The sequence below is a fragment of the Manacus vitellinus genome, unplaced genomic scaffold (assembly GCF_001715985.3).
Source record: "Manacus vitellinus isolate BGI_N305 unplaced genomic scaffold, ASM171598v3 scaffold_7_pilon, whole genome shotgun sequence".
Taxonomy (NCBI): domain Eukaryota; kingdom Metazoa; phylum Chordata; class Aves; order Passeriformes; family Pipridae; genus Manacus; species Manacus vitellinus.
The window spans coordinates 26,598,139-26,622,234 of record NW_021940813.1 but is presented as its reverse complement, the minus strand read 5'-3'; the positions used below and the strand labels follow the sequence as shown (position 1 = coordinate 26,622,234).

The 24,096-nt window shown below is 42.6% G+C and overlaps 1 protein-coding gene across 1 annotated transcript in view; it reads left to right on the top strand.

Moving 5' to 3' along the window:
• Positions 1–24,096, top strand: part of MAP4K4 (mitogen-activated protein kinase kinase kinase kinase 4) — a 171,824-nt gene that overhangs the window by 132,092 nt on the left and 15,636 nt on the right. The window contains exons 13-26 of the mRNA XM_029964800.1: positions 854–940; positions 1,615–1,848; positions 5,841–6,002; positions 8,026–8,256; positions 9,169–9,275; positions 10,208–10,359; positions 11,056–11,153; positions 11,493–11,501; positions 12,147–12,322; positions 12,685–12,805; positions 13,974–14,165; positions 16,498–16,615; positions 16,871–17,041; positions 21,760–21,903. Coding sequence (XP_029820660.1) covers positions 854–940; positions 1,615–1,848; positions 5,841–6,002; positions 8,026–8,256; positions 9,169–9,275; positions 10,208–10,359; positions 11,056–11,153; positions 11,493–11,501; positions 12,147–12,322; positions 12,685–12,805; positions 13,974–14,165; positions 16,498–16,615; positions 16,871–17,041; positions 21,760–21,903 — 2,002 coding nt within the window. The remainder of the gene's footprint in view (positions 1–853; positions 941–1,614; positions 1,849–5,840; positions 6,003–8,025; positions 8,257–9,168; positions 9,276–10,207; positions 10,360–11,055; positions 11,154–11,492; positions 11,502–12,146; positions 12,323–12,684; positions 12,806–13,973; positions 14,166–16,497; positions 16,616–16,870; positions 17,042–21,759; positions 21,904–24,096) is intronic.

Here is a 24,096-nt window from a genome sequence, read left to right as displayed (position 1 = left end):
AAGACTTTCTATAACTCCCATCATTGTATCACTGATCCATTAATTTCTTTATGCATACACTGTAACTGTGTGCGTGTGCTTGTGTGTGTGCGCGCATGCACATGTTACATACTTCCATTAATTGCATGATAGGATGTTACCAGCTTGGGTTTGGTGCTTCAGAGTTTGAGTTCTTCCAGAGGGTAGGTGAAGCAGTGGGTAAATGTCTTGACCTATTGAGGCTGCAGGTGAAGAAATGGATAGAGAGCAAGCGAGTTTGGTCTAATATCTGTTTCCTGGTGGATGTTTGTTTGTGTCATAACCATCGCATAATTCAGCAAGGCTGGCAGTGTTTGCTCAGGAGAAGCTTCTGGTGAGGGCAGCAGGGGAGACGGCAGGGCAGGTCCCAACTGCACTTGGCAGAGCCCCTTTGGGGGAGCTTGCTCCAGCTCTGCCTACACTATGCCTGGCTCTAGCTGTTGCTAACAGTTCATCGCACCAGTGCAACACACTAATGTTTAATACAACTTGCATGTGACTTTGTATTGGCTGTGTTGAATCAGACTTGCTGTGTTTTAACTTTCCAAAACCTTCAAGTGCATTTTGCTGCTTCTTGAAACCACTTCCAAAATACATAAATGAGCTCTGGCCCGTGCCCGTAACATTTGCAGGAGTGCAAATTTCAGAACAGAAGGGGCCAAAATCCAATGCTTAGGAGGCAGGGCTTCCTAAATTGTTCTGCAGGCACTAATCCATCCTGAAGTGCATTTCTCATTAAAGCTGAACTGGGGAAGTAGCGTGTGGTGTTCCACCCAGGGGGTTCTGATGCATTCCTTTTGAATAAATTTATTGCTGGGTAATTTCTATGTGACAGGAGTATATCAGGCGACAGCTAGAAGAGGAGCAGCGGCACTTGGAAATTCTACAGCAGCAGCTGCTCCAGGAGCAGGCCATGTTACTGGTAAAGCACTGTATCTGTTTTGTTCAGTAGCTATAGGATCCATTTATCTGGTCAGTACTAGGCTTCCCTCAGTCGGGCACAGCTGCACTGACAGTATGACAACAAAGGAGCGTGATTAAAAGGCCATTTATGCAAGCGTTGTGGGCTGACAGGCACATATGAGAAGTGCTGTATGGTCACACTGCTTTCTGGGCAGTAAGAGGAGGCTTTATGTTAAAGTGGAACAGCTCTAGTGTGGTGGTCAAGTTTCTGAACAGACCTTGGCATTCAGTGAAGAACTAGAGTGCTTGTGTTGCAGATCAAAACCACACATGATATGTAAATCCACCCCAGGGTACAATGGCCTAGTGTTGGTCTAAGTCATTGTTTTATGAACTTTACACTGGATTTAGTATAAATAACTCTTTTTTTTCCCCCTTAATAAAAATCAGTTTTGACATAACTCTCCAATCATGTCAAGCTTAGCAGTACTCTCTTGACTTTCCCAACATGAGACACAAGCCATATGGGTCTAACTTAGCTCTTGGTTACACTTTAACAATGAAATAAACAAACAAACAAACAAAAAAAGTCGCAACAGCAACCAGAAAGGTGCCTTTTTAATGGGATGGATAGGGACACGTCCAACATACAGTCAGTGTCATGTCTTGAATTACTCACCTGTTCTCTCAAAGGAATACAGATGGCGAGAGATGGAGGAACACCGACAGGCAGAGCGACTCCAGCGCCAGTTGCAGCAGGAGCAAGCCTACCTCCTGTCGCTGCAGCACGATCACAGGCGGCAGCAGCAGCAGCAGCAACAGCAGCAGCAACAACAACAGCAGCAGCAGCAGCAAGAAAGAAATAAACAAAGCTATCATACCCCTGAGCCAAAATCCCACTATGAGCCTGCTGAAAGAGCACGTGAGGTAAGTCCTGCTTGTGGGCAGGAATCTGCTAACTGTTCCTCTGCCTGTTTGCATCAGCATGAGTGCAGTTCTGCTACAGTACAGTTGGAGGCCAAAGCGTCACGCATAAGAGGCAGAATACTTTAAATTGTTGGCCACTGGTTTCCAAACTTGAGAGCTACTTCTGATTAGTTTTGCCGCAATCACTGAAGTTCAGTGTTTTGAAGTATATGTAAAAGTTGGAAAGAAGGTCTGGAAGGCTACAGACTAAAGGGACCTAGTTTTGGAAGCATCACATCAGGAAGTTACATCTGTGCTTCATCAGATGTGTTTTTGTAGGAAGCATTGGTGCCGTTGGCTATCTGTGTCTCTGGCAAGTGCTGGTGATTGGAAATTGAGAGTCATTTGGAAAGCACAAATGTATAAGGGATATTTGCACACAGCACATTTTTACATGTTTTGACATATGCTCTTCGAAATTTCCTTCTCGTGAACACAAACCAGAATTTCATTAATTTCATTTTTGAAGTGTTAAGTATTCCATTCTGAGATCACGTCCTGCTCTTTTGAAACTTTGTGGTACTGCCTTCTTGGACTTCAGGCACTCACAAATCAATCAGAAGTCACCAATGTGCTGTTAGTTTCAGTGAGTGGTCCCCTGTCTCCATTGGTCCATGGGTAAGCTAAGCAAGTAATTGCCTCTGATGCATACTTGGCATTCTTTCAGTGGTCTTATTCTTATGTTTCCCTTGAGTGCCATACTTCCCGCAAACCACCAGACTGGGCAATGCTAGTCAAAGCTCTTGAAGGCATTCATCAGCAGCCTGTGGGAACTAGGTAAATACATTTTGGAACAAGAACAAAAAATATCCTTGGGGTTGCTGAACATGATAAAATAGCTCTTGGTTTGCCTTCATCCAGTAGTGCTTCTTAGTCTTTGAAGTATTGCTGTTTGGGCTTGGTGGACACAAACTCATTTTCTTCTAGATGCTGTTGTCCAAGTTTTTCATAAACCACGTTTGTGCTATCTCATCCATTCTGCTTGATGGTTGACGTATCTGGTACATCTCTCTTACTTGGAATAAATTCAGACATACTGGTATGTAGTGGTGCAGACATGGAACCAGCCCTCTGGTCCTTGTTGCACTCTCTTGGCCCATCTCAATGAAAGCATAGTGCCGGTCCAGCACTTCTGTCTGGCCTGAATGCTGCTTTGGAGTGATGCAGAACTGTATGTGCTCCATTTTCCTTTCAGAGTATAAAAGGAGAGAAACTAATGAAGACTCAAGTGTTACATCCATTAGAAGAACCAGGGACTCAGCTATTTTTTTGTTGTAGTCTTTTTCTTTTGAGATTACTCTAGCTAGAATGAATGAAGGCACAGAAATGTTGGTTAGTAGTCAAATCTTCCCAGAACTTGCTGTGTAATAGTCTTTTTAAAAAGTGTAGTAGAAGTATAGCCTGGCAGTGGGAGTGACACCAGTTAATCTTAAAAGCAGGCATTAACTCTGACATCTTTCTTGACATAAAATAGCGAATTAGAATGAGTGTTCTGTGCCTCATACTTTCAGACAAAGTGTCCATATGTGGAGATGCTGACCATAGGGGTGATAAGCTGAAGTGGACTAACTTTCCTGTTCTGGCAAAGTCTAATGGTGATCAGTTTTTTAACTCATTGCAGTAGCAATGAGGATATAAGGCAAAGGACTTCTAAGATTGGCTTTGGGAAGCAGCGAGGAGGTTGGAGCTTAATACCGTTTTCAGGTCCAGACAGTCAGATGAGTGGAACAGTGTGGTTTTCTATCCAGGGATGCGCTCTCTGTCTCTTTCCCACTTCTTGTCTGGTTTTGAAGACATGTGGCTCATGCAGTTCATGTGCTTTGTGGAAGAAACCTCCTATCATCTACCGCTAGAGATGTGAAAACCTGCTCCTTCAGACAGAAGGACGTGGGGCTTTTCCTTGTTCTATTCATAACAAGAAGTCTGACCTGTTTTTTAAACTTTAAAGGATGACTCTGTGAATTTGAACACGGTGGTGAAAATAATTGTACGGTGAAGATGCTTACTTCCATTCTTCTTGTTCTTCCCAAGACGTGGTGTATTTTGTGTAGACCTGGCAGAAGCTTGTCTACTTGTTCCCATAGGCAAACTGTTACATCCTCAAATTTTGGAAAGCAGATGCAGGTTGGGTTTGTAAAGCAGCCCAGCTGAAGTGAGGAGTCCTGGAAATTTGCCTCTGTCTTCTGACAGCCAGTCTCTCTAGACTGTCACTGCTAGGAAACCACCCCAGTACTGGTTTTGTGCTTCAGGCACAAGGGTTTAAAGCACATGAAATCAGCCCAAGCTACCATGTTGATCTTTGATGCTTTGGTAAAATTCTGGGAGTTTAGCATTCCTCAGAGGCAGCTCCTCTGGCAGAATTGCACGTGCTGCCCTGGTTCCAGTGACAGACGGTCTTAGGAAATTTGAGGAGGATATTTACTTTTTGCCTATAGCCTCTCTCTGTCTCTTGCCCTTCATACCTGTCACTTTGTTCTCAATGCTGTGGCCTTGGAAGAGTCAATGTATGCGTTCATAGTTTGTATTGGCTAGGCAAAATAGCATGGAAGAGGTGAGACCATGTGAGATTATTAGGATTATGGCCCCTGAAAAGGATCAGTGGGTTTGGATTATTGTTGCGGCAATGACTAGACCTATGTGACTTACTGAGGAGTAGGCGATTAGTGACTTGAGGTCGATTTGGCGTAGGCAGATGGAGCTTGTCATTAGTGCCCCTCATAAGGCTAGGGTTAAAAATGGGGAGTAGAGGTAGTCTAATAGGGAGTTTGTAATTATTGAGATACGCATAATGCCATATCCCCCAAGTTTGAGGAGGAGCGCAGCTAGGAGTATAGATCCTGCGATTGGCGCTTCTACATGAGCTTTTGGGAGTCATAAGTGTAAACCGTAAAGGGGAGCTTTTACTATGAAAGCAAGCAATAGGGCTAGACTTGATATGAGGCCTGTTCAGGAGTTTGTAAGAGGTGAGTGTGAAAGTTTTATAATAGTCATGTGTATAGTTCCTGTTTGAGTGTGAAGGTAAAGAATTACTACCAGTAGGGGGAGAGAGCTAATTAGTGTATAAAATAAGAGGTAGATTCCAGCACTTAAACGTTCTGGTTGGCTACCTCATCGTGTGATTAGAATTAGGGTGGGGATTAGGGTAGCTTCGAATGCGATATAAAATAGTATCAGATCTAAGGCTGAGAAGGCTAAGATCTTGAGAAGATCTGAGAAGGCATGAGGATCTTGCTTGATGTTCTTCTGAGGACTAAGCACATTCTGATTTAGTCTTTCCTTCAACAAACTCTTGACGTTAATGTATGATCACTTCTGCACCTTCCTGAGAACAGGAAACAAGCTGCTGGGGCTGTCCTCTGCAGCCTATGAGGTTGTGTTGGGAGTATTTGATAAGAGAGAGGATGATCAGTCCTACAGTTTTGTACTTAAAGCCGAACAGGCTCCAGTATTACCTGGTAGAGAAGTATATCCTCCTATCTCTTTTTCCTTTGCCAAAGAGAGAAGCACAAGAAAGCAGATAATCCAAAACCATTGGTTTCATAAGGTAGGTAACTAAAGTAAGGGATAGTAGTGGGAAATGTACCTTTATATTGTAAAGTTGTTTCTGTTTTCGTATATCCTTTTTATTGTTTGTGGGGAAAATACTGATGGGTAATAATTATACTAGGCAGAAAGAAGCCCAGTAATGGTCTTTCTTCATATTATCTCGCATCTAACTGCCTCCCATATCTCCTCTCTTTCCAGTATGGATTTTCTGTATTGGCACAATTACCACTTCGGTGTAGTTCACTCAGTGAACTTACAGTGCTGGCAAAAGTGGTAGGGAAAAAGTCCTGCTAAACCCCAGATGTATTTGGTTTCTTTTTGATAAAGAAAAGTGGTACTCACCTTTGTATTTCTACTGTAATTGGTTTTATTGACTCAAGGCTTAACCTCTGTTTATTTTGGCTTAGGTGGAAGAGAGGTTTAGAAAAACTAATCAGGGCTCCCCTGAAGCACAGTCTAAACAGATGGGCAAAGTGTTGGAGCCACCAGTGCCTTCAAGATCAGAGTCCTTTTCCAATGGAAACTCAGAACCTGCTCAGCCTGCCCTGCAGAGGCCAATGGAGCCCCAGGTAAGTGCCCAGGAAAATCCTGGCGAGCCTGGAGGAAATGCAGAAGTCCCAACAGGTTTTCTTCAAATTTGCGATGTTGGCACTTAGGAAGTCTTATGTAAATGGTAGCACTGTTACACAACATAGCTTATTCACTAGATTTGCTCTTTATCTCTTTTTGCTTATTTTATTGGTAAACTGGTGGATTTTTGGGTTTTGTGGTGGTTTTTTTGGGGTGTGTGTGTGTTTTTTTAATGTTAGAGCTAGATTAGAACTGTTGCATTCTGTTATTATCTGTGCAACAGTGACATGGACTAAACGCTGGTGACAGTTGCAGAACACTTTTACAATTCAGAATTTGCTCTGTGCAATGTATTTACTAATAAAAAGGATGCTCAGAAAAAAAGTGAGCTTGCTTGGTTTTTAAAATTCTTGCTGAGGGAAGCTAACCAAACAAGTGGGTTTTAATAGTATGAGCATGGTTTCAAAGAGATTTACAAAACATGACTAAGAAAAGCAAGTTTGTTGTCAGCTGCTAAACAGAGTTCTCTACCACCTCTGGAAAATCAAAAAGAGGTTGAAACCACTGAGCTGCATGGCAGCTGTTGTTCTGTTTTTTTCTAATGAAGAGCCTCCAGATCTTAATATCTGATCTCATAGGAATTCTGGCATGAATTGAAAAAGTAACCTCTGTCTAAAACTTAGATATAGCCCATAAATTCTGAGCAATTTAGGTGTATTAAATTAAATGGTATGTTTCTGCATTCAGTTCCTGTTTCCATGCAGAATTTTCTTCTTTCAAATAAAGTCTGTTGATGACACTGCAAGCTAACAACATCCCTGACTGTGACTAGGTATTGCAACTCTTTTGGGCAACAGGAGAATTTGAACAGACGGGAGAGTGGGAGAAATCAGGACAGAACTTCATCTCTTACTCATTAATTCCTGGCTTATATTCAAACCTCTATGACTATTTCAAAATATTGGACTTGTATCTTCATGTTCTCTGTGCCAGCTACTTTTAAAGTCTGTGTCTTCCACTCATATTAAGAATAATCAGGCTCTTCAACAGCTGTGTGTATTAAAATTGAGGAAATAATAATCATACAAAAATAAATACATCCAACCTACTGAAACTGGGATTGAAAGCAAAGTTTTGGTTAATTACTAGGTGTGGAAACAGTATGTTCCTCAGTTAGGACATTTCCTCTTCCTTAGTTTCAGAAGTCAACTCTGACAGGTTTATACACAAGGAGGAAACATGCTGAAGGGTCAATAGGGATTTCAGTGGAAATCCCAATGGAATTTTGACTCTGGAGTCACTTTGTGCCTTCTTAATGTATGTAGTTGAATATGTGTGTATGTAAGTGTGTGTGTGTAGTTTGTGTCTAAATATGTATATATGTACAGTATATGGTACATATATGGTGTAAGTATTGTACATATCTATACAATATATATATGTACATATATATACAATATAGATTATGTTTTTTATACATATTGCAATGACTGTAAAGGAATAAAGGCTTTGTGTTATGGTCTTTCACCAAAAGTTTGGAACTGTGTCTAGTTCCTAATTTATTAGGAAACATAGATGTCTTTTGGTTTGCACAATTCAGAGCATTCTTTAATTTTGTACTTTTCTTCAATTGGATGTTCACTTCAAATTTCCCAGCCCACCAGTGCTGCCATGAGACCTGGTCAAAGCCCACTGAAGATCGGGGAATCGAAGGCGACTTCTTTCTTGAGTGGTCTTTGGACTCAGTCTCATTGAGCAAATATTGGGTCCTGTTTTCTTCTGGGCACCAGTGTATGTGTATGTGGAGAGCATATCTCACAGAAAATGCATATGTGCTGTATTTTCAGTCTGTTACGTTCTTTGGGCGCTTGCCTTGCTTTTAAGTGCATTGATTCCACCCCACGCTTACCTAATGCCATAACCAATTTGTCTCTGCCCACCCCACCTGCCTTTATTCTGTGTTAATTGGAAAGCCGGTTATACTGAGCGCATTGAATGTTTTATGTTTTGTTTTCTTGTAAGGTACAGTGGTCCCATCTGGCATCTCTCAAGAACAATGTTTCCCCTGTCTCGCGATCCCATTCCTTCAGTGACCCTTCTCCCAAATTTGCTCATCACCATCTTCGTTCCCAGGACCCATATCCACCTTCACGCAGTGAAGTGCTAAATCAGAGTTCTGACTCTAAGTCGGAGGTACCCGACCCCACCCAAAAGGCTTGGGCTAGATCAGACAGTGACGAGGTGCCTCCAAGGGTAAGGAGTAGAAAGACAGATGTGTGCTATTTTTTTATTATTAATTATGATTTTCTTAAGAATGTGATACCCTGGGCACTGGGAAGACTGTGCCCTTGTGCCAGCATTGGTAACAGTATTTTGGAAGGCAGATCCTAATGTAGATGTTCAGTCAATGGGTTAATGACAATCAACCTTAAGTACAATATTGAAGCTTCATATAAAATTGGAAATTATTTACAGAATGCAGCTTTTTCAGAGAAACAATTTATTATGCAAAGTTAACAGGTCATTGCCATATTCAGAAAAGAATTTAAAATATCCCTGAGGTTATTGCTCAGAGTTAATTTTCCTCTTCATCTGTTAGCAACCCAAACTATGAATCATACATTTATTTAAAATTGAGATGGAACTGAACAAAAAGGAAACATTCAATATATTTCCTCTTCCTCTCCCCTCCCATCCCCCCACTGGGATTTGCTTCTTCTGAGTATATTCTTGCTCCCCCACCAGTCTTTGCCTTCTGCTGATCCATTCCCGGGCATTTGTTTGGTTCCCTTGAGCTTATTCTCCTAATTCTCATGCTGTTTCAGCAAATTGCTTTGTGCCTCCCCTGCTTCAGTCAAAATGCCATATTCTTTTTAAATGTCTCAGTAGTTGGGAGGGTAGTGGGGCGTGTATGTGTTTGTGTGGTAACTATTAAACACTATTTAATGTTAAGACTAAACTTTGTGTTCTCTTCAAATTCTGAATAGCATCCCAGCTAAGGCTTTTGGTTTCATGGGTGTTTGTTTACTGCTTTTGGTCATTGATGCTAGCTTGGACTTAGAAAGTGTTAAAATCTTAAGAATATATTCTGTGGCAGGACAGGTTTAATTTTCCTCTTCTCTCTCTCCTCTTCGTGGGTTTAACACAGTCTTTTTTTCTCCCAAGGTACCTGTGAGAACAACGTCCCGATCACCAGTCCTGTCCCGCCGTGATTCTCCACTGCAGGGCAGTGGGCAACAGAATAACCAAGCAGGTCAAAGAAACTCCACGAGGTTTGTAAGCCTAATGTCCTCACCTTTCTTGATTTGGAAGAAAGAGGCTCATGGGAAATCAGACATTTCCAGGCAGTTTTTGGCCAATACCTGTTGGACATGAAAGGAAAATGATGTTGGATCCTTTTTCAGTAATGATTAATATTAATTTCCCTTGATGTAGCCCACGTGTCAACTAAGACTGGCAAAATTTCTTCTTCCCTCTCCTCCTTTGAGTTGCCTGCCCTGTAACTTTAGCAGTAATTTCAATATCCTTAAGATTTTGGAAAAAAATGTGGCCATTTATGAACATTTTGCCTTTTGATGCCACAGGTCAACTCGGGCATTACTGGCAGGGGATTACTGGCAGCAGAAGTGTTTGTAATATCTAAAGTGAAGAGATCTCAGAAACTTGCTGGCATCTTGGCCAGAACCAGACTTCAGGAGGGGGAAGAGCATCCATGAGCTGTTACACAGAGCATCTGAGATTAGGAAGGGGGAGGAGGGGACTGACGTCTGAGCTCAGCAGAGCAAAATGGACAGGCTCCCCTGGAACTGGCTCACTAGACGGGGGTGAAGGTATTCTGGTATTCTTTTTGGCTTGGGCTTGGGTGCCCAGGGGACTTCGGAGCTAATTTTAAACCTGCTGCATGCAGGCTGAGGGAACTGTCCACTTTAGGTTAGATACATAAGAATGGCAAGTAGATATCTCCATATATAAAGAATAGCTTATACTCACCTAAATGGTTTTTTTTACCATCATAAATAAGGTAGAGGGAGCCAATGGCAGAGGGAGCCACTGCCTGGGTTGTGCAGCATCACTGGTGCCCTCAGCTTAGTGTTCTTTCAGATGAGTTATTAGTGAAATACTGAGGAAGAGTGATGTTTGAGTTTAGAAACAGGAATTTGGAACTGAAGTGTGTGACAAATAATTTCTTTTCTCCCCGATACAGCAATATAGAGCCTCGTCTGCTGTGGGAAAGGGTGGAGAAGCTCGTACCAAGGCCAGGCAGTGGGAGTTCTTCGGGTTCAAGCAACTCTGGCTCACAGCCTGGCTCCCACCCCGGCTCTCAGAGTGGGTCTGGAGAGCGGTTCCGGATGAGATGTAAGTCCTTCTCCCACCCTTTGTAACATTGTGTGTCTAAGTTTATTAAGCTGTGAAACGCTCAGTAATTAAGGATGCTAACCCCCATGTGAAATGACCTTTGAGCATGCAGTGTCAAAGATGGGTTAGCTTCCTCTACCCCCTTGGCTGTATGTCCTTGCTTCCAAAAGGCAGCAGGCACAGAAGTCGTTGTCAAAGAGTTTAATTGTTCTTTAATTTGCATCCAGTCACTGCTTCATTTTCCTATGTGCAAACATCCCAGTCTCCATGCCCTCATAGCTCCCTTCCTTATGTGTGCAAGGGCACATTTTGATGCTTGTTGCCTGTCATCTTGGTGGTGGCAGGGTGCAGACTGCTGTAGATAGGTCTCAGCTGGGCTACATTGAATGCTGATGGAGGTTTTGCAGCTTGCGGCCACACTTGAGTCTTTTGATTTGCAGTTGTGTGACTGTTTACTTTGGCTTCAGTCATAGGTCAGTTGCACCTATACAAATCACAGCTAATGATGTCTTTTTGTATAGTCCTTCAGGGACAGTGTAATAGTGAACTTGTGAAACTTAGGTCATGCAGTCAGACACCACCTGATAGTTTTCTCACCTCTCTTCCTCTCTCCAAAATGAAGTAAGAAAATCATATTTTAGCTCCCTGCCTAATCTGTTTTGTTCGGTGTTCCTTTTGGGGTCTTGGCACGTGCAGCATCATCCAAATCAGAGGGTTCGCCGTCGCAGCGTCATGAAAGTGCACCTAAAAAGCCTGAAGAGAAAAAGGAAGTCTTCAGACCTATCAAGCCTGCTGTAAGTTGCATCCACTTTCCCTTGTCCACCTTCTCTCTTAGGTGGACTCACAAAAAGTATGGTGTGAGCTTCTATTCATGGTGCCCTCAGGGATGAACTTCAGCTTGAGCTGAGTTTCTGACTGTGGGTATAGCAGCATGTTCTCAGCTGTGCAATTGCCCGCACACATCACAGTACTTTAAACATTAGGTTTTGCTCTGCTTCTGGGATTGATTTCTACTCTCTTCTTTCTTCCTAACTTTTGCCTTTCTCTCTTTCAATCCTGTGCTTCCTTCCTGGGGCTGGATCAATGATCGTGCATATGACCTGAATGTGCCAATACTGGGCTGAATGGTGCAGGGAGAAGTGGTAAGACCTTAAATTGTTGCTACTTTCTGTGAAAGATTTCTGACATGTCATTTATCTGGCTGCTATTACAATTGACTACAACTGTGTGTCCAGTTGTATCTCGGGAAACTCAGTGGGTTTTCACGGTATTTCCAACTTTCCTTACAACTTTCTTCTCTTGCCATATCTCTTATGATACTGCCCTAGCACCCAAATATGTCAGCTTTCTTAAAGAAACATAGAGGTTGGTCCTTCCCTTCTGATAGTAGGTGGGTGCTATTAACCTGAAAAGTTTAGGAAAATAAACTGTGACAGTCAACCATATGAGAGTGGATCTTGGTGCTTGTATATGTCCTTCAGATGGTACAGTAGAGTAAACTGAAGTCATAAGCAGGGTAGTTGGGATTCAGAATATGCACATTTTTCTATGATATGGCAAGACCCCCTTAGGCTGACTCTTGTGGTGCTTTAATTTATCAGAAAGTGAGTTTTCATAACTGTTAGGAATGAGTAAGTCTGAGGAAACTACAGCTGGGACAATGGAAACATGGCAGCAGACAAGTGAGAAAATTTGGGCACTAATCCTGGGCATTTGTCTTGCAAACTCTTCTTCTCTCTTAGTCACAACATCAAGTTTTTTGGTTTTTTTCTCCCCTCTCCCATCAGGATTTAACTGCATTGGCAAAGGAATTGCGAGCAGTGGAGGATGTGCGACCTCCACATAAAGTAACAGACTACTCCTCCTCAAGTGAGGAGTCAGGGACAACAGATGAGGAAGATGATGATATGGAACAAGAAGGAGCAGATGAATCTACTTCTGGACCAGATGATGTCCGAGCAGTGTTAGTTCTTCTACCAGTGTTTTGCATCTGTTTTCCCTAGTAGGGGATTGAAGGAAAAGGTTGTTGAGTATTTTGGTGGGGTTTTTTTGTTTGTTTAGTTTGTTTTTTTGTTTTGGTTTGGGGGTTTGTTTGTTTGTTTGTGTTTTTGTTGAGGTTTTTTTGTGTGTATTTTTTTGGTTTTTTTGGTTTTTGTTTGGTTTTGTGGAGTTTTTATAGAGAGGCTTTTCTAGGCAGGTTATACTGTAAATATTCCACTCTGGTCACAATACAAATTAATTTTCAGTGTGCCTTGATGCAGGGCACTGACAGCTAGGGCAGTAGTGCTATTATCTCACTCCAGTTATTTCTTGTCTGCCAAACAGGTCAACGTTGAACTTGAGCAATGGTGAAACAGAGTCAGTGAAAACCATGATTGTCCACGATGATGTGGAGAGTGAACCTGCCTTGACTCCTTCGAAGGAGGGCACCTTAATTGTTCGACAGGTATTGCTTTTCCTTCCCTGTGCAGTGCTACACCCTTTCTGTGCTCATTAACCCACTCGCTCATTCACCCATGCTGTTTCTACATTATATTTGTTGTTCGTATTATCAAGACACAGCTGTAGTGGATTTCAGATGAGCAAGATGTTTGATGCATGCAAGAAGGAGAGTAGCCCTTGCTTCTGTTTTGCATGCTTTCCGGTGACACCCATGGCAGCACCATGCAGAATATCTCAAAGTCTGTGGGAGAGAAGGGTAGAAAAGCTACAGGTGTGTGGAGCAAGTACATGGAGGAAGAACTTAGTTTAGTTTTACCATAGGACCAAACATGTGTCTCAGGAGTGGGTCTAGGAGGGAGACAGGGGTGGGAGCACTCAGGACTTTTTAAAATTGTTTCGAAGCTGTAGTTGAGGGCATACAGACCACCCAAATAACATACACACACATGTACATACAAATTCACGCAACGGTTGGTGTGGGGGAGAAGTAGAATAGGTGGTGAAGCAGAGAATGTGGACAGAGCTAGAGTGCTATGTTGTTTCCTTTGATTCTGAAAATACTGCATTCTTGTGCCTCTAAAATATAATGATTCCCTGCTTTTAAATGAGCTTGTGTGTTAATGAGCGTGCTAGCTTATAGGGGTTTCCTCAGTAATCGCATTTCGGAGTTTCACAACTGAATGCCAATTTCTTAATTGAGCCCTCTGGTTTGAAAACTAAGATTTCATGGTTATTGTTTTAAATAGTTATCTGCAGGCATTCTCCAGAAAGTCCAAACTGCTGTCTCTATAGGATCTAAGTTAATTTTAAACAAAACAATAGGGAAAGAAATCCTTGCCCCACCCTCAAAAATGTGCTTGTCCCTGTTGTGGTGTCGGACTTAGCAGCACAGTCACTCTTTTGTGAATTGGTGAAACTGGCTGTGCAAGTCAACCACACAAACCAAGCTTTTTCCTGCCAGAAGAGGTGGGAATTTGATGAATACTAGTAGCTCTGCCCACTTTCCCTTTCCATCCAGGCATCAAAGCATGGATTATCAGCTTATTTAAAAAAATAAATTAAAAACTAAATGTGAAAAGGTAGGAAGTGAGGGAGAGAAGGAGAGAGGTTGTTAGGGATATAGACCTTTAAGCAGCACTTGAGCAAGACAAGTGTGCCTGTTTTTTCTACAGAGTACAGTTGACAAAAAGCGTGCCAGCCATCATGAGAGCAATGGCTTTGCCGGTCGCATTCACCTCTTGCCAGATCTCTTACAGCAAAGCCATTCCTCCTCCACTTCCTCCACCTCCTCCTCCCCATCCTCCAGCCAGCCGACACCCACCATGTCCCCACAGACACCCCAGGACAAGCTAACTACTAATGAGGTATGTCTTACACCACAGCTGGCTGCTTTTGTAGGGTTATAGCAGCATTGCCTAGTAGCTAGTTTGCAAAGGAACTCCAGCCAATCTCCCCTGCTTTTTTTTTCTTGTCACCTTTGTTCCCACCCTCCAAATAACACATTTCAGTTCTGTGTAAGAAGCCCTTAACTGTAGAGCAGTCCCACGCCAAACTTGCCAGTTTACTATTTTGCTTCCTTTAGTGAGTCATTAATTGCATGGTATTCATTTTAAACTAAACTTGACTACTAGCATTTTCAAGCCAATACTCTTTTTTTTTAAATTCTGTTTTATTCCGGGAGCAGTCTAATTGCAAGCAATGTGCCTCTTCAGAATTAGCAGTTAATTTTGGCTTTGTCAGTAAAGGCTGGACTAGTAACTCCACACATATGAGGAGCTGCTTGTGGAAACTCACCTTTTGGGAGAGGAAGCAGCTGCAGAGGGATTTTGCTCTTTAAACCTTGCCACATGGGCTGAATGAACAAATCAGGGGGTGCCTGGGAGGGTTGTAAAACCTGAGATATTGTTATTTTGGAATAATGAATGGGGGAAAATATTTGGTTTTTTTCCAAGTATGTGTGTATTCTGAAAAGCAGCTGTGTAAAGATGACTGTTCACCAGCACTGGTTATGTCTAGGTAGAGAAGGCTTCACCATGGGGGAAGCTCCCTCTTGCTCTCCTGGGCTGATCCTAGGATAGTATCTTCCCTTACTAAGTGCTGGTGGGAAAGCCTGGTCCTTCCCTCACAGCAGAGAAGAGGCATACATGTGAATGAACAAAGGGCATCGTTTGGCTCTTACCAACCCTAGCAGTAAGCGAGGAGCCTGATATGGTGTCTCTACTCCTGGCTCGGTGGCCAGTCTGGCTTACAGGGTGGACCTCTTAAGCAGGGGAATGGTACAGGGGAGCAAAACTTGGTGAAGAGAAGCTGCTGCTTAGAGTCTTGCCATGTAGGTGTGCAAGTGCTGTGATGAGGAGAGGTTGCAGTGAGCTGGGTAGGCTGATGGCAATGCACGCGTTTACCACATAATCAAAAATGCTTCTGAACCAGAGGGTGGGAGGGAGCGTTTCCTCTTGGAAATTCATTTAGCATAATACTTAATTTTCAGATATGCTTCACTGGTCTTTGATCCTTCTAAAAGCACACTTGTAGGTTATAGAGATCAGTTGATTGATCCAGAGATATGCTTGCTCATTACTTTGATCTAAGCAATGAGTAAGCAAGGTTCACTTAACTCAGCTTAGAAAGTGAAGACTGGGGCAGTACCTGGTGATGAAGGAACCTTTTGGTATTGAGCTGTGCAGGGGACTAATACACTCTGGAGACAAATTTCTAGGGTTTTTCTGCAGAGTAGAGGCTTAGGAAGATCATAAGTTGAAGATTAGTTGATGCTAAAGAAGTGTCTCATAACTACATTTGCATAAAGCTGAGCAAAAATCCAGTACTGCTTGGTATAACTTACCCACATGCACACCCTTTATATATATACTATTTTTTCACTTGTCCCGTTCTGCTTCATTATGCAATGTTGTCACTATAATACTAAACTGGCAAGAGTTTTTAAGTCGTTTCATTTCCACTTTTAACAGTTCATTGTTTCACTTCTTTCTTTCTTTATGTTTTTTCATGTTTAGGCCTCATAACTCAGCAAGCACCAGTGATTTTATCCACTACATATTCATAGTGTCATGTCACCGTTTGCTACACCTTCCACACTAATGAGCCCCTTTGTTCGATACAGGTTTAATACGTTGCTTTGTCAAATAAAGGTGGAAGAACCTGCTGCAGCTTTCTGGCAAGAGGCTCAGGTTAAACAAAATAGGGAGAATGAACAGTAGCAAACAATGAAACATAATCCATAATAGAAGTGAATGCTTGATCCCAGATGGTTCTGATTTTGTTGCACAAGCCAAGAGATCAAACTTCATAATTAATTAAACTAACTTGATTCAGGAGATGCTTCATAAATTCAAAAACTGTAGGTAGTGGACAACTTGCAGATAAAATAGTATACCTCCATTTAAGCAGATTTTTTAAAAGGAGAGACATTCCCCTTGTGCTTGATTGTAGTGACCTGTTGTAAAAGGCTTTGCTAGCAGCTGAGTTTCAGGGATGACATTTTGCTGTAACATGTGTGGTGTGCATATGTATCTAGTTCAGGTGTGGTGCCTGTAGTGCGTTGTGTATCTATAAAGGAAGTATAAAGGTTTGGGGAGGTTCTGTAGCATAATTCTGTAGTAACTTTAAAACGTTGGTTGTTGTTATCCATGCTTTTTATTGTCATTAATATTAATAAAGTTGAAATTTACATTGCAGACTCAGTCCGCTAGTAACACACTCCAGAAACACAAATCTTCCTCCTCCTTTACACCTTTTATAGACCCCAGATTACTACAGATTTCTCCATCTAGTGGGACAACTGTGACTTCTGTGGGTAAGTAAAGTAGCTGAAGACAACAATTGAAAAAGGGTTCAGTGACTCTTTAAAGTACTTAAGAATGTTACCATCATGCTTTTTATTTAATTTGCAATGGATTGCATAGTTTATTTTCTTTTTCCATTTACATTTCTTACAAAAAGAAAGACTTTCTCAGTATTCTCAGTTACTGATTTGGGTTGTATAATGTCAAGAGTATATGGCCAGAATTTAGCACTTGAGGGATATTACATGCACTTTTCTTTTTTTCAGTAGGATTTTCTAGTGAAGCAATGAGATCAGAAGCAATAAGGCAAGACCCTACACGGAAAGGATCAGTTGTCAATGTGAATCCCACGAATACTCGGCCACAGAGTGATACACCAGAGATTCGCAAATACAAGAAGAGATTCAATTCTGAGATACTGTGTGCTGCCTTATGGGGTAATGCAAACGTGTTCTTCCCTTGCCTCCTACACTTCTGAAGTGTAGACACGCCAGTATGAGCTTGCAGTCTTCGATGATGTACCTCCGAAACTGTAGCTGTTCCTCTGCGTTTATTCAGTGCTTGTTTGCATCTTCTTGTTGCAAGAGCTGATTATTATTGTGTTGTTTACATTATGTTGCTTCTGCTTTGATATTATTTCCCACTGGTATATATGCTTCTGATTGCATAGTTCAGACTTAGAATCACAGAATCGTTAGAATCATTAAGGTTGGAAAAGACCTTCAAGATCCTCGAGTCCAACCTTTGGCCGAACACCACCATATCAACTAGACCATAGCACTATGTGCCACATCCAGTTGTTTCTTGAACACTTGCAGGGATGGTAACTCTACCACCACCCTGGGCAGCCTGTTCCAATGCTTAACCACCCTTCTTCCTGATGTCCGTCCCGAACCTACCCTGGTGCATCTTGAGTCCTTTTGTTCTGTCATAAGTTGCCTGGGAGAGGCTTCATTCAGTTGATCAGGATGTCCTTTTCAGCTTTTTCTAAACCCTGCTGGTACATCTCTTGCAGCTTTTTGGAGCTTGTAGTAGTCCTTACATTGTACACCTGGTACACACATGGTATTTCTTTTGAAAAATAATCATCTTCTTGAGCCTCTTGCTATTGTATTGTTGCAGAGCTTGATTAAGATGTGCTTCATAAGATGACTTGCCACCTCAGTCATCAGTTTATGTAGGAAGGAGGAGGGAAGAGAGGAGGGTAGGAGGGACATTTTCCATTCCGAGACTGTGACTTAGCTTTGTTAAGAGTGGTTACTGCAGAGAGAAGCTGGATATGAGATGTCATCTGACCAAATGTGTCTGGTCTTCTTGTCACAAGGAATAATTTGTGTTGGTGCCAGACCAGTTAGTCAGGATCCCACACTTCACCAGGCTTAGAGCAGTGCTTGTTGCCTGCTACAATGTGACATCAATGCTGCAACACCCAGGGAGGGCTTTCTTCTGCTATGCCATTTGTTTCTTGACCGGAATCTATGGAGGCACATGATATTTTTTGTTATCTAGATATTAATAGATGATGCTTGTGTATGTTACATACATATTTGTCTAATATGCCGAAACTTGGCAGACTGTAAATGCACATGCATGTTATTTTAAAAACTATAAAGAAGAGAGTTGGCCATACCCCTGAGTCACATGATGATTGTATAGGTGACACAGTCTACTTATCTTTTCTGCATTTTCATTGCTCTTTCCAGGGCCTTAGTTCTCTTTTGGGGTTATTTCCACCATTTCTTTTTTCTCAGAACAGCACTGTTGTCTCAGTCTTCTTGCCTGCAAAGCTGTGTCAGTTAAAAAGCTCTCCCAACACCTTATCTTCCTATCTGCTGTTTTCTTTATTTCCAGAATTTACTGGTAAGAATTTTTACCCCAATGCTATTTCTGCTTGTATTCATGTGTATAAAATGATAAAATGAGGACTTGTGCAAATATAAACTTTCAGGCTGTGAGAGGGCAAAGGCAGAGAGAAATCATGTGGTATCAGTAAAGATGATTCAAAATTTCTCCAATCTGCCTTGTTTTGCCAGTAGCAATTCTTGTTAATGGTTTTAAATTTCTTTGATCTCTGTATCTGACTGTTAGGGTGATTTCAAAAAAGGTGTAAAATCCTAGAAGTGTGTTACAACTGTGACACGGCCCTTCCTTGTTAAACATTTAGGACCAAACTGGTGGTGATACAAGCTGGTACACATGCTTATTTCTTGGTAAGGTTTAGCTTCCTCTACCCTTAAGCAAGTTAAACAATTTCATGGTGATACTTCTTATTAAAAAAGAGGGGGGCTTGCTTTGCTTTGTCTTTACCAGTGGTAATGCCAGTAGTATCTGGCAGACTGCTGATTGCATTAGGTCTGTGATGTTGTTTCTTCTAGTTCTGAGTGGTAATAGTCAATGTTAATGATATGGATGCAGTAGGATAGATTTTTACACCCAGCCTCCACAAGCAGCCTGTACTTTTTCAGGAGGCATTTCCATTTGTTTGAAAAAAACAGAACTGCTTAATTGTAGGGTGGTGGTAGAAGAGCTCTGCTGTCTGTGAGTAATGAGGGTGCTTGCATTTTAAAATACAAACACTGCTTGCCACCAGCATAGTACCTCATTAGTTTCATCTCAAAATGCATATAGCCAAGGGAAGGGATCAGGGACAAGGGTGCACGTGAACTTGAAGCAGAAACAACTGCACCACAAGGGCAGCAAAAGGAGAGATTGGGGTGGAGGTGCGAGCAACGGAGCCCTGATGAGCAAAGAGGGTAAAGGACCCTGAGTGAGCAGTTTGCATGTGACTTGTTTTGAATTGTAATCTACACTGGAAAAAATACAGAAATGCATGTTGAAGTTGAATCACTTACAGCTTTAGTCAGTGGGTTCTGGAGCTGCAGGAAGGAGACCAACTGCTGGGCACTTCCTAGGCTGGTTTGGTGCTGCTGCAGCCTGTGCTCAGACCTGATTCGTGTGTATGTCACTCTCCCTGCTTCCTTCTGCCACTTCCCAATTTGAGGATGTCTCTCAGTATGAGAGACAGTCTGTGTGAAGTGTTCTTGTGGTGAAATGCCCGTGGGAACTGTGGGGTGGGATCCAGTGGGTGCAAACCGTGAGGGGAATGCACCTAGGGGCGGGCAGGATGGGGATGAAGGAGGTGTCAGTAGCTGGAGAGCCTGGGAGGATGACACACCTCCCAGGAGAAGTAGCAGAGCAGCAAATCTGAGAAAAGATACATGATTGTTTGTGGGGATTGGTGGGACCTCTGCAGTTTTCTTACTGAAAAGGTGAGAGAGAGGGAAACGAAGATGCATGATGGTTTCTGACCTCCCAGTAGGCTCCATCTCTTTTTCCCATTCACCCAGAGGCTTTCCAGGGTGCTCCAGCACCTGTAGCTCAGCTCCCTTCCCCATCATTGCTTCCTCCTGGCTGCCACTCTGCTCCCCCTTAACACCCTCTTCCCCTTCAGAGACACCTTGTGCCCCCTGGGTCAGGTTAACGTGCCCTCCCTTTTGCAAACCACTCCCATGCTTGGTGGCCAGGGTGTTTTTTAGGGGAGCAATGCCCTTTTTTAGTACTGTGAGAAGGCATGTCACTCCTACAGATGCAGACCACACCGAGATACACACCTTTGCACTGGGCCCACCTGCTGTATTAGAAAAGGTTCGTTATGGGATCAGCCCAAATGGCTCAGTGACACCAATATAGTTGTGTCTGAGGTTTAACTGTCTGACTAGGGATTAAGGTCATTAAGAATTATAACTGTGATCATTTTATGTGAGTTTTGGTACCCCTCACCCCTCTTCCAGCATTAGCATGCCTTTTTGATTGGGAACTGATGCTCTGTCCAGCACACAACTGGATAAACACATCACGCAGTGAGCAGTAGGCTCAGTGGTTGAGCACAGAGAGTAATAGTGAATGGGGTAACATCAGACTGGTGACCTGTCACTAGTGGGGTTTCACAGGGCTCCATCTTGAGCTCTGTGCTCTTCAACATCTTCAGAAATGACTTGGACACAGGACTGGAAGGGATGCTAAGCAAGTTTGCAGATGACACAAAACTGGGAGCAGCTGTTGACTCCTGGAAGGCAGGGAGGCCCTGCAGAGAGACCCCAGCTAATTAGAGGACTGGGCAATCACCAACCCTATGAAGTTCAACAAGGGAAGGTGCCAGATTCTGCGCCTGGGATGAGGGAACCCCGGATGTACATAAGCCTGGGGAATGAGGTACTGGAAAGCAGTGCCATGGAAAGGGAGCTGAGTGTCCTGGTCGATGGCAAGTTGGATATGAGTTAGCAGTGCCCTGGCAGCCAGGAGAACCAACCATGTCCTGGGGGACATCAGGCAAAGCATCACCAGCCAGTTGAGGGAGGTGATTGTCCAGCTCTGCTCTGCACTGGTGCAGCCTCACCTGGAATATTGTGTGCAGTTTTGGGCACCACAGTATAAGAAAGATATTAAGCTATTAGAGAGAGTCCAAAAGAGGGCAGTGAAGATGGTGAAGGGCCTCGAGGGGAAGCTGTATGAGGAGCAGCTGAGGTCACTTAGTGTGTTCATGCTGGAGAAGAGGAGATGGAGGAGGACCTCATTGCAGTCTACAACTTCGTTGTATGGAGAAGAAGAGGGGCAGACTGTGGTGATCAGTGACAGAACCTGAGGGAATGGCCTGAAGTTGTATCAGGGGAGGTTTAGGTTTGATATTAGAAAAAAGTTTTTCACTGAGAGGGTGGTTGGACACTGGAAGAGGCTCCCCAGGGAAGTGGTCACAGCACCAAGGCTGACAGAGTTCAAGAAACATTTCGACAATACACTCAGGCACATGGTGTGACTCTTGGGGATGGTCCCGTGCAGGGCCAGGAGTTGGACTTGATGATCCTTGTGGTTCCCTTCCAACTCAGCATATTCTGTGATTCTGATTCTAGAAAGTCTTCTGTGGTCTACCAGTCTCTTACTCTTTTGAACATGGATGGTTTGTTGTCAGTAGTCACTGTGGGCAGGTAATGTTGACAGCCTCTACATCGTGAGATCTTTTAGGCTGCAGGCAACTGAGACCCATCCAGCAGTGGTTAGACCTGCTTCAAACAAGACAGTTGCTATATCAATCATCAGTTCATCAGAATATGTGGAAAATGTGGCTACTAACTTGGATCTTTGGTTTTATTTCTTCTAGGAGTGAACTTGTTAGTGGGCACTGAAAGCGGTCTGATGCTCCTAGATAGAAGTGGGCAGGGGAAGGTTTATCCGCTCATCAATCGAAGACGATTCCAGCAAATGGATGTACTTGAAGGCCTGAATGTCTTGGTGACAATTTCTGGTAAAGTTGACTGTTTAACGTTATATTTTTCCTCCATCTGTCATGGCATAACAGAAAGCTTTTCTTGGCAGCCTTTTGAGGGGGAAGTCCAGACTTGACTGAAGTCAGTGGGTTTTCCATCATTTCACCTCTCTGAGTCTACAGTTTATTTCTGCAACTTAATCATTTTCTACACAACACCCGTGCCTGCTTACCCCCTGTCCTTCCTTCTGTAGGGTGACCTTTAAAAGTGCTGCACAGGATTGGGGGAAATGTCTGTCTTTGTTTGCTTCTTCAGTATATGAGAGCTGGAAGTTAATGCTTTGTGAAAGTGGCATTCTTTCCCTCTTTCATAACTGCTTTCAACCTGACCTCTTTATAACCAAAACACAATTTGCTGCTTGGGTTTAAAGACATCTTTCTTCTGTGTTAAAAACAGTAGAATGGGAAGAGCTCTTGCTTTTGGTGTGATGTGCAGTAAGAGTTTGTGTTTGAGAGTGAGGGGTACAGTGTGTACATGGAATGGAAATTCCCAGGGTGAGATCAGTGCAGCTTTTGGCCTGGTCTCTCACTGGATGCAACTTGTAGATGGCAAAGGAACGGGAGATGAAGGGTGGTGGTGATTGCTGTGTTTGTTTTGTGTGCGCTGATGAAAAACGTGTTATATGAAGCTTGAGGTTCCAGACTCTTTGGCTCCAGAGAGTTATTGCATAAGGTTATCCTGCTGTTAGGCAGCTTGATGTGGTGCACTGTTAGTCTTTTTTCACAGGTGTTGTTCAGCCATTTACCTTCCTTTTATTTTAGTTTGTTTGGAAAATCAGTCTTTGCGATGTTGCATGTGTGTGACTGGGAGAGGATGTTAAATAAGGTTTCTTACAGTGTTCCCTCTGTTGTTGTTCAGACCCATCTAAATTTTGTTGAGGCTCTGGAACCTCTCTGAGTCCACTGGAGGAGCTCTTTGGGTCTCCCAACACTTGTGCAAAAGGACACACACCTAGATAATTTAATGGAATTTAATGCATTAGCAGTGTGCTACCATGGGTCCAAAGAATTGTGCCCATGCTCATGTCATCAACACAGGACTTGTTTCTGTCTGGAACAACTGAATTTTATTGGCTTGTTGCTTACTACATTCTCAACTACAGCTATAGCTATGCTGTATATAAAAAAATGAATCAAGCAGTGTTTAAAAATACACAACCTGCTGTGTGTCCTTTTGATGTCTGTATGTTAAAATACAAGCTGTTTGAAAGGCACCATTTGATAGAGTTTATTCTGTAGCAGACCTTGTAAACAAAAATATTGTATAATCCAACTTGTGTGAAATCTGTTGGTTTGAAACATACCCTACACAGTCGACAAATGTCTGTGATTCAGTCTTGTGTATAATTGTTTTAGGTTTTTTTATCTTTGCGTCAGTCGCAATTGGAGTACCCCGACACATCCGTTTTCTTTGTTTCTTTCAAAACTATTGCTTCCTCTGTGGAGACATGCTACATTAACCCTTAGGAAATCAGCTGATTTTTGTCTGTTTTATGCCTTTGTCCCATCTCCTGTGTTTTATGGGAGGTACGAGGAGTTTTATGGAGTACGAAATAGGAAAGAAACATCCTTGACCACTGAAAGGCAGGGCTGGGGGAGCATACTCAGTGAAGCCATAATGCTGTTATGCCCAAGTTCCCTCTTATATCGTGCTTTTGCCTTCAGTCCTACACTTCTCAGTTTTTATTACCCTCATGCATGACTTCCCTAAGTATCTTTTTATTTGCACTGAGTTGCTTCACCTCTCCAACCAAAACTGGAATGCTGAAATGACATTGTGTTTCTGCAAGTGGTATGTTTTGACAGATTGGTTATGGAACTGCCTCTGAGCTGTGTCTCAGGACTGCTACAACTTCACTGGGAGCATTATTCAGCTCACTGTGTGCACTCAGCCTTATGTTGCCTTTAATTTTTTGGAAAGTGATGTGCTGTTGGTGGTGGGATTTGAAAGGCGTCACCACGTCATGTGACGAAGTTGTAATGTTAGGATTTTGAAAGGATTGTCACCTAAAATTGCTTTTAATATACGCTCTTGAGTTTGAAAACATGAAATCAATTCTTGACCCAATTTATAGCTGAAATACAAAACTTTTTGACAACAAGGCTTTTGATACTGAGATACTGAGCCTGCTAGAACTGGTACAAGAAAGCTTTGCAGGTAAAAGAAAGTAG